The sequence below is a fragment of the Dermacentor albipictus genome, chromosome 4 (genome assembly GCF_038994185.2).
Source record: "Dermacentor albipictus isolate Rhodes 1998 colony chromosome 4, USDA_Dalb.pri_finalv2, whole genome shotgun sequence".
Classification (NCBI taxonomy): Eukaryota; Metazoa; Arthropoda; class Arachnida; order Ixodida; family Ixodidae; genus Dermacentor; species Dermacentor albipictus.
The window spans coordinates 144,735,884-144,751,324 of NC_091824.1; the positions used below are offsets into that span (position 1 = coordinate 144,735,884).

General features: G+C 41.4%; 1 protein-coding gene across 6 annotated transcripts in view; it reads right to left on the reverse strand.

Moving 5' to 3' along the window:
• Positions 1 to 5,890: 5,890 nt before the first annotated feature.
• Positions 5,891 to 15,441, reverse strand: part of rols (rolling pebbles) — a 284,667-nt gene continuing 275,116 nt past the window's right edge. For all 6 annotated transcript variants that reach the window (XM_065432123.1, XM_065432120.1, XM_065432124.1 and 3 more), the window contains 7 exons: positions 15,151 to 15,326; positions 13,440 to 13,572; positions 13,129 to 13,220; positions 12,195 to 12,347; positions 11,099 to 11,199; positions 10,743 to 10,895; positions 5,891 to 9,306 (listed from right to left, as the gene is read on the reverse strand). In XM_065432123.1, coding sequence (XP_065288195.1) covers positions 9,210 to 9,306; positions 10,743 to 10,895; positions 11,099 to 11,199; positions 12,195 to 12,347; positions 13,129 to 13,220; positions 13,440 to 13,572; positions 15,151 to 15,326 — 905 coding nt within the window. In that variant the 3' untranslated portion in view covers positions 5,891 to 9,209. The remainder of the gene's footprint in view (positions 9,307 to 10,742; positions 10,896 to 11,098; positions 11,200 to 12,194; positions 12,348 to 13,128; positions 13,221 to 13,439; positions 13,573 to 15,150; positions 15,327 to 15,441) is intronic.

A 15,441-nucleotide genomic window follows, 5' to 3' on the forward strand; every position in this document is an offset into this window, starting at 1 on the left:
GACAACGTGATGCAATTACGCGCCGGCGGCTCGGACAACGAGTTATTTCTAAACGAACGAACGAACCGTTTATTTTGTGAGGTTGGCTTATTCAACTAAGTGGGGAAGAGGGCGCAGGAGCATATACATATACATATATACATACATACATATATATATATATATATATATATATATATATATATATATATATATATATATATATATATATATATATACACACACACACACACACACACACACATATGTATATATGTTCTGGATATCCTGGAACGGCCTGGATTTCATGGCGTAGCTGCCGGCCTTTTGCCGGTAGAACGTAACAATATATATATATATATGTGCTACGCCATGAAATCCAGGCCGATTCGCAGAGCAAAAAGACGACCTTTATTTCCAGCTCGGAAATATATATAGGAGAGAGAAAAGAGAGAGAAAGAAGAAAAGAGGGACCGACGGCGCATGCGCTGTCGCGCGCTCCCGTGCTATGTATTTAACGTGAGAAGTCTTATGTTGGCTTGTGTTTTTTTAATTTGTTCTTATTCATTTTAAATCTACAAGCAGCTTCATCGCCGATCCCCCGTTGCAGGTATGTGACATAAAGTGTAGAAATCATCATCATAATTAACGCGCGGACACGGTTCTTGGTCGATCCCCCCATCGCACGTATGTGCCATAGTGTAGAAACCATATTTGTCGTCAACACGGCGAAGATAAGTAAATAAATTATCTTTCCGCGCGCCGTCTTGGAGGGCACGTGATCTGCGTAGTTCCGGAGGCACGGCACAATGCCTCCGGAGCACTGTGCCGTGCTCCGTGCCGTGTCACGTGTTGCCGAAAGCGGCAACACGTGACACTCGCATGTGACGGTTTGCTCCGTGATGAAACGTTCCTTCCTTCTTTCTTATTTGACACAACGCTTATTTAGCGAGTAAATGTTTGCCATTATTTATACTAGCCTTACTTCGTGTTATATTTTATTACTTTGACATTGCTGCCAATACATCCTCGGCCGAAACCGCGAACGTTTTCAATGCGTACTGTAACAATGAAAGACGGTAATTAAAAAGACAGGAAGAAATTTGCGTGGAAACCATTGACAATATTTATTAATATAGTTCAAAAGGAGTTGTTGCTGGGCAAGCTGGTGTGATTTACTATACATTCTTTTTTACGGCGCTTGTTATTGTCGCGCTCTTTTTGTCCGGTGCATGTATTTCGCGCCGTAAGGAAAGAGCGTATATTATTAACATAATATATTTATATAGTCTTAATTATAGTAACAGCGTGCTTGAAGGTGTATGTTTGTTGTGGTAAACCTATTTACGGAGTATTCATTGTTTAATTGCGCAATTCCGTAGAGAATCAAGCCGTTAACCTGCACCTTTGCATAGCGGCAGTATACGGAAAGCTATTTATAAGTAGGATGTTTTCTTCTTTTCTTTTCTTTATCTGCTCCACATTTTTAAAACGTTCCTATTGCAGTTTTATAAAGGAAACGCCGTTTTGCGCATTCAAGCACAAATGTAACTGGAACGCCAATGCAACTGGCGCGGTCCAGGGAATTCGCTCGAAGTGGATGCGCCTTGCGAACCCACTAGCTAAAATTCGTAGATTAAATAAACTTACCGTAACTTAATTGATTAAATAGTTATTAAGCGTAATTGCGTTAATTGTTTAATTAATGAAGTATTCATTTCTCGTAGAAGTAACGGCCGCCTCACGAAGTAAAATTTAGATCGAGGGTTAGAATTATGCTATCTGCCACAGGCAATGTTTGGAAAGTTCGGTGCAGCTAAATAAAAAAAAAATAATTCTTTGTAATCCGATTTGTCACGTACGTGTTGTCCCAAGCGCTCGAGCGCCGCCGTGGAAGGCGACCGCCATCCTCCTCTTCCTCCGCCGCCCTCTCTCGCAGCTGCCGCATGGGAGAGAGGGCGGCGGTAGAAGATGAGTACTGTTCCAGGCGCCGGGGCTCCAGCACAGCCCCAAAGCTTTCACCGTGCACGTGCGCTTTTTATAGTTGGCGTTTTCGACCCACGCACCAGCGAAGGAGCAGTCGCCTACCACGTTGTGGGTTCTTGTGAGACACATTCTACCTTTACAACTGCTGATGCTGACGACCCAACGGACCTTGAACTCCGCGCAATAGTCTGGGCATTAGAGTTTCAAGCACCACGCAAGCAAAACACATGGATATATACACCGACTCTCAGTATGCGCTGCACGCCTGCAAGTCGCGCCATACAGCATCATCGGAAGTACTCCTCGTCAAGCGTGCGGAGGCCCACGGGGTCACTGCAACACTTCATTGGATCCCTGGTCACCAGGGCATCGAGGGAAATGAGAGAGCCCACGAGGAGGCGCGCGCCCTTCTTTCCAACCGCGTCGTCTCCCGGGATCCTTCAGAAGCCCTCACAACCAGCACAAGCAACACGACAAATGGAGCCCCGTATGACCTAGACAGAGCTCTGATAGCAGCAGCCAACCGACGCAAGAGGGGACTCCGTGCGAGTGTGCCCTCAGACCCAGACCCACTTCCAGCGGGTCTTCCCAGGTCGGGGCAGGTGCTGCTGCACAGGCTCCGTTCCGGCTTCGTCCTCACACCGGATGTGCTGGAGCGGTGGCGGCAGTACCGGCCACGTCGGGAAAGACGCCCTCCATCTCCATCTCCGTCTCCCAACTCCCTTCTATCGCAGGAACCCGGCCATCCCACAGCCTCCGCGGACGAAGAAGCGCTCCAGACGCCACACAGGTGCCCTGACTGCGACATGGCCACGCGGCCATCCGCAGCCCATCTGTTTTGGGAGTGCCAGCGACACGCTCAACAGCGGGACCACCACCTGAGGGCGGTGCGAGTGTCGTCCTACGAGAAGTGGATTAGACCGGCAACTGGCTCGATGGATTCCGACAGGGTCCTTCTGGACTCGCTCTTGGCTTTCGCCAAGGACGCGCAGCTTCTAGGACGGCTCTGAACACGCCTCCCCCCTCCTCTTCCTATTCCCCATTATAGGCCTTCGCGCCATCCCTTAATAAATACATTTTGTCATCATCATCATAGTTGGCGTTCGGCGACAAACGCGCTCTGCTCCAACTCGGTCGAACGAAAGCACGCACTTTTACGCTGCGCCGTGCTCCCATATGGGCTGCAGAACTGAGCGTATTTTCCCTCTCCCAAACCACGAAGAAGAAAGCACGTGCCCTTTTCCTCAGCGGTGATGTATAACCTGCACCACCACGAGAACGGGCGACTGCGCGAAAGAAAGGGGCATACGTGCTTTTTAAAACACACGTTGTTGAACTTCAGAGCAAGTGAGAACATGCACTACAGAAAATAATCAGTGTAGGGAGGAAATTAATGGTTGACATAAAAACCTTTTGGGCCAGTCGTTCACTCGGAGAACTGTATACAGAAGTTCGAAATAATATTTAACGTACGTACCTTGCTGTGATTATTGTACAATGTGTAGCGATATTCCCTTATGCGCGTTGTGGAAATATGACCTTGCGCGTCACCATAGACGCGACATTAAAGGACCACTGACACCAAAATTTAAAGCGCTATACGTTTTTGTCGTTCGATTAATCTGCATACATGGGTACATTTTAGGGAGCTTTAATGGCGAACGTTGCCTTGGCTTGGCCTAGATTGTAAGGAGCTGTTGGCTAACCTTTTTTTTTTCTTTTTGCACGAAAGCTCATCTGCGCATATCCGTTTATTCGTGGCGTGAGACGGCGTCAGCACGTGCATTAGCATGGTTAGTGATGTATGCGCCGAACCTTTCCAGAGCAGTGATTGGACCTGGCTGCGCTTACATTGTAATGGGCTATAAACTTAGTTCTTTTTTCCGCGAGAGACAGTCTTCGCATGTCTTGTAATTCATCGCGTGAATCGCCGTCACCACATGTATTAGCGTGGGGAGTGATGTATGCGCCGAAACAGCGCTTTCCAGAGAAGTGCGGGGACTTGGCAGTGCCAACATTGTAACGCGCTATACAGGGTGTCCCACCTGACTTGAGCCAAACATTAAAAATATGCAAATGCCACGTAACTGGACAGAACCAAGCTAATGTTCCTTGCATTCGCTCTAAGGTTCTCGTAATAGATACTCAAATAATTATCCACCTATTTTGATAATTAGTCCTAGTTAATTAATCAACTTCTCAAATGTTATACTTCGATGAAAAGTGTCAATGAGAAAATTGTAGAGCAACACGAAAAACTCCCGGTACAGCTTTCTGTTGCTCGATACGTGCTACATACCGGTTTTTCCGAGCGTGAAAGAAGCCCGCAAATACACGCAAAGTGCCTCGAGCGGCCAGTCGCGCGGTACTTTTGCGTGTATTTGCGGGCTTCTTTTATGCTCGGAAAAACACTTTTATATGTAGCACGTATTGAGCAACAGAAAGCTGTATCGGGAGTTTTTCGTGGCCGTCTGAGGCGGGTGCAGAAGTAGCCGAGATGGCTGGCTAGGCTTGTGGCTTCATGAGCGCTGTCATTCCGAGCTCCTATTCTTCGTGTAATAGTCTACTTTGCTATCGCTAGCAATGCATCGGCTTTCGGGCGAAACGGCGACATTATTTCTCCATTTTTTTTCCACTACTGCGTAAAGGGGACCTCCCAGGCCCTGATACAAGTCCCTTGATTATATGCACGCACGCCTTCTCCGTTCTGAGTAAGAGCACTGTGAAACCTGTGAAATCTGAGTAAGAGCACTGGGTAAGGGGCAGGGGGGGGGGTCGAGGTGCACGGGCTCAGGTCACACCATCCTCGTGAGAAAGAGCTCAGGCGTCTCAGAGCTCGTAGCGTGACTGGAGATGACGTGCGCGCGTTTGTGATTAAGGAACGCGTACCAGGCCCCGAGGCGATATGATTGGAGCAGCGGAGCGTAAAGGAGGAAAAAAATAGTGAAAGGGTAAGGGGAGAGGTCCGAGTAGATGAATCGTGCGAGTCCAATACGTGCGCAAAAATTGAAAATGAATAAATTAGGAATGCAATATCTTGTTTGCTTGTTGCTTGTATATCAAGCGACCTTTACCCGCAGTCTCCTCCATCGTTGGTGGAAATGAATAAGCAACAACAACAACAACAACAACAATAATAATAATAATAATAATAATAATAATAATAATAATAATAATAATAATAATAATAATAATAATAATAATAATAATAATAATAATAATAATAATAATAATAATAATAATAATTATTATTATTATTATTATTATTATTCCAACGTGCCAGGTTCGCCCTTTCCTATTTCAATATGCTTTACTACACGGTTTTTGCCACTATTAGTATGGCTCATTGCAATACCTTTCCTTATCGATTTTCTGTGTTAATATTTTTTGTGCAATCATTCATTTTATCAAGTACGTCAGCAAGCTTCACCTTATTACACAACTTGTGCAACATTCTTCGTCTCAATACACGTATGTATGGGGTGAAGCCCACTTAAGCACATCGATTCATTATGCAACACGTATAAGACCCTTGCCCGTTTCTCGCATTTTTGTTCATTTCTAGCAAAAGGCGTACCGTGCATTTGCCGTAAATATGAGTAGGGAAGCCTGTGTATTTGGAAACCATTTAGAAGGCTTCTCGCATATTCCAAAAGGAATCAGAAATATGTAATCTTTGCACAATATTTCATGTCAGAAGTAATTAATTACAATATATTAGGTGTATAGGAAACCAAGGGTCAATATAATTGATGCATTGCATCCAATGTTGCAAGCAGTAATAAAACCTAATTAGTTGGCCAATAGATTGCTTTTACCACTTGTCTTTAACAGGAGTTCTTAATTTTGACATAAAAAGATGACTCAAATGAGTAAAGAGCAACTCTGCAATGAAAATTAGCTATAAGGAAGCACACACCACGAATTTGCAGGGGAAACAAATCTAGTTTATTGTCAAATACATATATGGCCGTGTACACTTCCTTTTTTTCTGTCCCTGTGTCAATGCATATACTGTGAAACAGAAGTACAGGTGTAGGGCTATATAATTTTCTATAAAGTATACTGTATCTACAAATACCCTTATATGTACACACACACAGAGAGTACTTCAACCTTAGAATAAAGTTGTGACAATTTTGTGCATGGCCTTTACAAAACAATAATCTAGCACGAATATTCTTGAAAAGTGAAATACACATTGCTTGAACAAGGGCAGTGTCTGCTCTAACCAAGGAACGTAGTTTGAAATACTTGTCTTCTTATATACAGAAGTAAAATTTGGAATACCAGTTAAATACAAAAGATAGGCCTGGGTTCATAAAATTACACCCAGCAATACAATAAGTGGAACAACACTCGAGTAGGCTTCGTTATATGGAATACATATCTGTGGAACTGCATTTACTTCCTGTTTCACAAGTTATGTGACGGCTTACAGTCAGAAACATGCACAGCATTCTAGTGCTCATGACATTAAAAAAGTTCAATGAACTAGCCAATCAGGTTCATATACATATCTTAGCATCAGATTGCAGTAAAGTGGACAACACTTAGACTTCAAGCATTCCTTGCTCATGAGTCCTAAACCCAGCACTTGTGGAAGTGCCGCATTTGTAGTCACCATAGAATGTTACATTTTTCTTACCACAGGCACACAGTTTAAGAACATGCTATTCAAGCATAACCAAACCCAAAAACAGGCATTTCAACCAAATGAGAGCACTGTGTAGAACTATTGAAACTCAATATGTGCCAGCCAAAAAACATTAGCTCCTGAATGCTTGTTAGCTAGGAGTTAACATATCCAACACAAAACGCTTGAAGCGTTAAAATTGTTGGTGTGAAGTAAACTACCACAACAAAGGTTAAAAACTTCTTTGCCATGTAAAAAAAGATCTGTTCAGAATGCAGAGACAATAAAATGAAAATGCACCCAGAATCCCACCCTAGCTAGCACAAAGCATTTATTTTGGTAAGAAATATAGTGCACTACCTCATATTAGCCAATTTCATTGACCAATTTATCTCATTAATTTATAAAGAATTAATTTCAGAAAATTTCCAGTGCAAACAAATAAATTACAAGCATAATCACTTCTTTCTATTATTCAGTACTTAATGTTGACTTGTAAAATGAATTTACATAAGAATATATTAAAATTAACCTAGTGGAAAATAAAGTGATTATTCTAAATCAAAGATGCTGCACTTATAAATGCTCCTGTTGGTTCTCTTGCTCATCAGAGCTGACTGCATGGAGCACATATTACAAAATAGGTTTAATAGAAGCGGTTGAGTACACATTCTCTAGGACACCATGCAGGCGTATAATTTTGCAAGCTAAGACTGTAAACAGCAAAATATTTGCAACAACTTTTAATTAGCTAGGCTATATTAACAAGGACACACTGTAATTTTATCAGTGGCTTGTGCTTGTGGTCACATTAAATCTGAGCCACTTGGTTTCGTGTGCTCACATGCTTACACAAGCAGCAAGAATGAAACTTGCTGCATTTTGTTTACACTAGTATAAACCTAAGGCCTGCACTTGTGCTACAAAGTACAGTCATGTTAACACATATTAAAGCAGTCAATAATCAACCAATGCTACCTAAGAAAAAACACCATCACACCAACTCACTTTGTATTTTTTATGACACTTGATGAAAATGGGTGACCTTTCATATTGAAAACCAAACCATTTGATTCAGAATAACATCATGTAAGTGCCCAGCGAAAAGAAGGTACCTTTAATTTTATGCTTGCACAGAGAGTTTTCCATTTTAATTAAATTAAGGCCTAGCTTTTGGCTACACTTAAACAAGGTAGTCTGAAGTCTGTTTTATTCCAAATATTCAGTAAATTTCATTAGCATGAAGGCTAATGAGAGTACATGTTGACATAGAGATACATTCTTATGCAGTGAATTTTTTTCTATATTTTATCACTGATACATTTAAAGTAGTTTAAGGGCAGCTTTGCAGTTTGCATTATGCCATATGTTGCCCCTAAAATGTGTGGCCACATTCAGAGTAGTACACAAAGCAGACAGCTGCGTAAAACGTCAATCAGGGACATAAACTGTACGCTATGATCATTCTTGGTCAGCATACGGTGCATTCAGCATTACTAATGGTGCAGTGAACTCTAAGCTGTTCTATATTAATTTCACACTTTTACTACAACCAAACAGAGGAGAAAAAAGGTAGAAGGCTGTAACAACAATAGCTGTGTCAAAGGCTGCATCTACAAGAACCACACGGTCATAGCCTGCCGCTAGGCACTTATGACTATGCACTGTCCAAGTATGAATCTTGCAGTACATGTTATTACCAATGAGCACAATCAAAGCTGCTACTTCAAATGCATTTCCCATGCCTCGTAGGGATGATATTCGTATGTCACCAACAGCACTTTTGGATGTCATCAGTGCTAACTTGAGAGAAGTCCATTTCGATTTCTTAATTGTTTGTCTTGACTGTAACATACCCATGAAGTTGTGTTTGCCTTTAGGCATCACTACTTTTCATGAGTGGTCACATCTCTAAAGGAATGCTCAAGGACAGGTTCATAATGCAGCTCCCATATGTCTGTATAATAAGCTCATGTGTTCTGAGAGAAATAATTGCACAACACAATATAGAAGCGCAGCTTGGGCTTCTTGCACATAAACATGATGGGTACTTTCTAATCAATGCCTTTGACTGAGCACAAAGCATACGGATAGCAATAGTTTCTCATTTGCACATATTCCCCTGCACAGTGGCTGTGGCTAATTGAACAGCCAGCGAGCAACCACTCGGCACAAACACTCAGAACTGGAGACATCTCTTTTAGGAGCAGCAGCGCACACAAGTGAAGTCTGTGTACTGGTTCTGGCATTTGGTAATGCAGCCTTATGTACCTCAGTGTGTTTCTTTTTTCCATGCTTGTTGCCCACATAAATACAGGAAACTTGGGCTGTTATGTACAAAGACGAAAGATACATGATACAGCAATAAATACTCAATCTTCCTTTTTTGTCCTGCGTACAGAATATGTGCACTTGTACGAACAGTGACCTGGCATATGGCTACCAAGAAATGAAAGGTCACTACGTGACGGTATACTACAACACAGAGTTTCTTGGCCAGGGCAAGGATGGGAGAAGCGTGGGGGGAGATGCAATTTTAAATGCCATCTTCAGACAGACAGGAGTGTGAGCCTGTGCTGTTGTTTGTCATCTCTGAAGGGGATTGTGCTCACAGATGCACTGACGTCAAGTTGAGCCTGCTGTCCACTGAAATGCCGCAAACCTGGTCCATGCTGTCCGTGCAGTTTGACTGGTTGTCCAGAGAGCTAGGATGAGAACAAAGTGTGCAGAAAAGAAAGAAGGTGACCCTAGAGCATATATAGTAATTGCCCACTAAAGTTGAAGCGTGGCTGAGTTGGCAAAACAATGATAGCACAAAAACCACAAAATGCAGAAGAGGCATGCAGACACACATAGAGCTCTTTGTTTGTGTGCACATATCTATACTGTGTCTAGTGGCTTTTGAGCAATACCCTGTAAAAATGTAAGCTAACTTTTGTGCACAAGATTAAACCGCATTTCACTATGTAGGAACGTTGTTCCCTGATTTGTCTAGTTAACCAAAGCAACATTTGGCTATGAAGAGAGGGTTTCGGATTAACTATGACCACCTAGGGCCCTTTCATGCTTAACTGCACAGTGCATTGTGTTGTGGTTTCACTGGAATGTCGCCATAGCAGCAAGGAATTGTACCAGTGAATGGTACTCAGCAGCAGAATGCTATATAGCTGCACAGCCACATAGTTTTCCTGTTGTAAAGTACCCAAGGCTTGTGACAGACATCATGCAGCATTATATCCTACATTCATGATATCAACTGCGGTCTGGCTGTGCACATTGGTGTAGTTGTGTGTACCTCAAGTACACTATCAATTTAATAGCCCCACCATTTTCATCCAAAATTCTGAGAAAGATGCTGCCGTGGCTATAATATCAGTAAAAATGTGAATCTCTTTCTTTAGCTGTATGTTTTTTTCACCGACACTTCATTTATTTGCTTCTGCAAAATGAAGCTTCTCAATAGGTTCATATATTGGCTGAGATGAATAACACTGGCAATAGAAGATATTGCACTGGCACAAGATCATTGCTATACAGCTTGATGTGGCTAAGCTTTCTTTTTTCTGCTTAAATTTTTTACATGAGAATATCTTTAATCTCTTAAGGTTAAGAGATCATGCACCATTCGTGACTCATATCTGAAGATACATTTCTGTTAAAGGGTTCTTGTTATGCCCCTTACACCATTACAAAGATGCACCGCTCTACAAGAAATACTTTAGAATTACCTTACTTGTTTCATACTAAGATATTTATGTTGATGTTTCAACTATGCAAACATATGCTCATATTTAACCTTCAGTGACCTTTGTGTCATATGTACCACACAGCATACTCATCCTATTATCAATACAGGATCTCAAATTAATGTGATTGTGCACAGAAGAAAAAATAAAATAAAAGACAGAAAACCAGACAGCATAGTAAGATTTCTCTAATTATGTTTAGTGTTGAGTCTTAGGCATGTCTCAAACTAGGAATGTGGCAGAGCATATATGGGGGGCATAAAATGTCAGGCTAGACTTGGCCTCTCTGTCCCGACGTGGGAGCGGCCCGCTGCGCGCTAGTGCGCGCCCTAAAGGACCCTAATAAAGTTTTTCATCCATCCATCCGATGACAGCACTTCCTGAAAGGCGCATACCTTCTTGTTGACATGTACTGAGTGCCAGTGAGGTCAATATCTCCTGCACCAATCTCCTCTTGCACTTTCAGTAGTGTTCGTCGCTGCTCCAGGTTTGAAATGGGGGCCAGTCTGAGAGCTTCTTCTATGTTTGCTTGGGCCTCAGCTTGGCATCTGTAATATATCAAAAGAATGTAGGCTGCCAATGCCAGAAATGCAACAGTGTATGAAAAGGAAACAAAGTGCATTATATAATAATATGGGGACTGGACTAGTAAATCACCATAAAATAAGAAATGTCAGAAGTATTTAGAATGAGAGACTGCTCATTGGCACTGCTGTTAATGGCCAACATATGATGAACAGGCTTGTCATACCCTTTGTCCTTGTATGCCTTAGCCCGAATAAAGTGGCCCTCAAAGCTCTTTGGTCGAAGCTCGATAGCTTGAGTTGCTGCCGAGATGGCTGCATCAGGTTCCTACACACAAGGAGTAGCACAAAAAAAAATGTGTAAGACTTTGCATATGTTTATTGCAACAATTAGGAATATTTGATGTCACTAAATTGAACTAATAGGCTGCTTGCCAACTATCTGAAGTAGAGAGCAACATGTAGGCACTCTGAAAAGCAAAAATGAAGTGTGCAATTTGTATTTTAGATTATTGTTTTATCGTAAAGTTATGTTGCTAATTACTGCATCAACAACACTAATATTGCGTATAAATGGTGGAATGTACACTGCAAATACTGGATGGTAAAAATTCGGTTTGCTTTGTATTTTACATAGGCTGCAAACAGCTAATGTGGATCGCTGAACCAAATTGCACACTCAACCAATATAACTTAACCCTTTAAAGTTTCTTCCTTCTATAAACCCTTCATACAATTTTTTGTACCTCGACAAGCATATAATGAGGTGCAAATAAACATTTGCACACATGTTACACACATGAAATGAGTTCTGTAGAAATTTGCAGAATGGAGGTAAATTCAAGAAGCTAAAATATTTGCATATATGAAGCTGATTGCAGCAGAATGCCACAATGCTGAATGCTGCGAAGCAAATCATACAATGCTAAATGCTAAGACTGTTGAATGCCTGGTTAGCTCGGTTGTTAGTGACTATATTCCAGCTGCCGTAACTATTAAATGAAAAGTGATGCTCAGTTTAACTCCTTAACCATGCAGGAGCTGTATTTTGTAGCTATTATATTCCTTTGGTGTTATTCCCTTCTTATTCTGCCTGCCAAGCGGTGCAGCTGCACTGAACAATAATGGCGGCAAGGTGGCAAGTAAGCCAATGATGAAGGGCTAGAAGGAATCACTGAAGAATCATTAAAAACCGTGGCCCACTTCAAATTTTTCTTTGGCTGTAAGGTTTCCATTTCGAAAACCCGGTATGGCCTACTTCTGCAGCCTTCTGCTACACTAAGATGCAATATTTTCTTCCACATTTAGACACAAGTTGCTTACATTCAGTTTCCTTTTGCACTTGGCAAGCCCAAGCAGCAACTGGTGCTTGAGCTGTAGAAATGTGCTTCCGCTGTCTGCATCTTCCACAACAGACGCAGGGAACTTTTTCAGGGCGTACTGATACCGATGGACAGCATCTTTCATGTGGCCTTTCTGCAAGCACCAATGAGAAAATAAAAATGAAGAAATTTCTGACAAATAAGAAAGCACCACCACGCAAGCACACTGATATAATTATTTAAATTATGCTCTGTTTTTCAATGCAAGTGGCTATAGCTCCAGTATTGTAGCTACTGAAACTCTGGGTGCATTTCACTTCTGGCCAGCAGTGCAGACAGTCTACTTTGACTGCTAGGAAGACAGCGTCAAGGCCAATTAATGGAACACATTTGGAAGACCTCTCTGTGACTCGATGCACCTCGTGTTGACAAAAAAACCAAAAAGAACCTAAGAAAAGCACACATTATCTCTGTACTTTAATATGTGTAAACCTATGAAAAACTCAATGTAGCCTTCATTAGGCATATAAGAAAGTGTGACTATGTTTTCTTTTGCGCAGGCGACTTTCCCGTGGAGTTTCCAAGCTTTCTGCTTAGTCAAGATCATTAAGCAGAAAAGTAGCTCGCACCGCTTTTGACTTTGATGCTATATTAAAGTTAGCACTGTCTTGGTGTATCTGTTTCTTTCTACATCCTCGTTCTGTCGCGCTGACACACTCTATCATGGATTCAAACCAACTAGCCCGCCAACGTGTTTTAACCATCTTCACGAAGCTGTCTTTTCTGCCCGCTTTTTCAGAGTTGGAAGTGCTACAACCATCTGCAAGATTAGAAGCTGCAATATGCTGATGTGCTATATTGAAATTCTCATCTGTGACAGCAACAATTTCTGAAGAGGCACACCTTTAAGAGCTACAAAGTGATGGCACACTTACTCTGTATAAAAGAGCTCCATCTTGATGGAGCTTATTCAACAGAAGGTGCACAACGTCAGGTTTACCAGCTGCCATCTCCCAGGTTTGTGATCCTGAAAAGCAAGGTTTATGAGAAATAAGAAAATGCACACCCTGTGATGAAAAACTTTTAAATCACTTTTATGGTCTCGACACTTATCTTTAAGACATTTGAAAGGAGATTTATTGACATACCACAAACAGTACACACCAACATTTATGGCACAACATACCACACAAATAATTTAATGAGAACTTCAATTTAATAGTAGGCAGTGGAGAGGTCAACACACCTATCTTAGCCCCTGCTTGCAGGAAGCAGTTGATGGCATCGAGGTTCCCAGTTCCAATGGCCCGGTCAAGAGCTCTGGTGCCATTCAGGTCCACATGCTCAATCTCGGCACCATTATTTAAGAGTAGCTTGATCTGTAAGACACAGAAGATATCATGAGGTAAAAGTAAAACAAGATATCCTGCAGTATTCCATATACACTTTAAAGAAAATTCCCCAGCATACAATGAAATGCAGTACACACTTCTTAACTTGACAATGCCAGCATATCAGAATTAGATATTGCACAAAATACTTGCTGTGCCTTTTATCAGCTCCTAACAGTTCAGAAATGACCATTGTGCCATCTAGGGCTCATCTACAAACATTTTTGAATGTAGTAATTGAAGTGGAGGTAGTGATAAACTCCTGATGTCCATTCCATGATGTACAATGAAATAACAATTAAACAACCTGGAGTTCATCAGCTGTATACGTCATCTCCATATAAACGACTATGCAACAACTGCTCACAAAGTGATGAGAATTGTGTTTTAGCTGCACAGTGTATATGCCACTGTATACCATAAAGGTACAGAATTTTTTTCACAATTTCTTTGGACATTTAGTGTGACAATTAATTGTTCTGTACAATGTATAATTAATGCATTTATTGACATTTTTTGCTGTTGTGCTATTGCACTGTACAAATGGACTGTCTTCTTACTACCAGAATAGCCAATAAAAAGCAAATAATAAAACAGCTGATATATTATGACAGGCTGTAATGGTCTACGCATTGAGGTGCTGTAACACAAGGGCCTCAGTAATAATTGCATTAACATATACCCAAAATTTGGGCAATTACTTAAATGTGCAGGGTGAAGAACTTACACCTGAAACAATGTTGCTGTGACCTAGATGCAGGTCAGATAAACATAGGCGAGAGATCCATTGCTCATACCTAAATGTATTTTCTTTTTAACTATGAAATGACCGTTTGCACCAAAAAGTGATGTCACAAGGGCAAACATGGTTATTATTCTGAGGGGCCACAAAGAATAGTCATCGTTTAAATAATATTGTTTTAAGTACACACATGGTGAGCAATAACCATTCATAAAGATTACACAGCTAAATCATCATCAATTATCATTATTATAAAAGTCTGTTGCAGAACCTTCTGTGCCTGTAAATGTCCTAATGTAATCACTCCATTTAATATCTTGCTCCAGATAACTTCAGATAACTGTTCTATTTATTACGTGTCCTGCCAGACTCCACTTCATCTGGATATCAAAAATAATGTCATTCGCATCCATTTACTTCTAATTGACATTGCCTTCTTTGTACCTATTATAACATAAAAAAATGTGTCAATTCATTTGCCCATTGCGTGATTCTCATGAACGTTATTTCAAGTTTCTTTGCTTAGCGATAGCAAAACCCAATGATTGCATCCTTTTCCAGGATATCGGTGCATTACCACTCATGCCTACACAGTTCGTGTCTATATGTTAAAAACGATACACAGTTCACAGCCACAGTATTGCAGTATTCCAATAAAACTGAAACGACCTTTTCCAGAAGCTTGCTTTTATCACCTCCCCTTCGACCCTCACAGCAAATGTAACTGACCATATGTGAAATTTTTTCACATATTTCTGCAACCTTTTCACGGAGTCCTTAAGGAAAATAAAATCAAATGAAAAATTCGCTGGTCTAATGCTTACGACTTCTGCATTTCCTTGGGTGGCAGCCATGTCGAGTGGTGTTCTGCCCCTCTTGTCGCTGTGGTTGATGTCAGCGCCATGGGTGAGGAGACACTGAGCTGCTTGAAGTTGACCACGACTGCAGGACCAACTCAATGCAGAAAGGCCATCCTTATCTTGCCATAGCAGGTTGGCTCCTAGAAAGTTAATGATGCACTTAGATCAATCTCTTCAACATGATGGTTTTGAGGACCCAAGCAATCAAACCTCATTGCTCCACTGATCTTTTAGAACACCTATACTGCTGCTGCC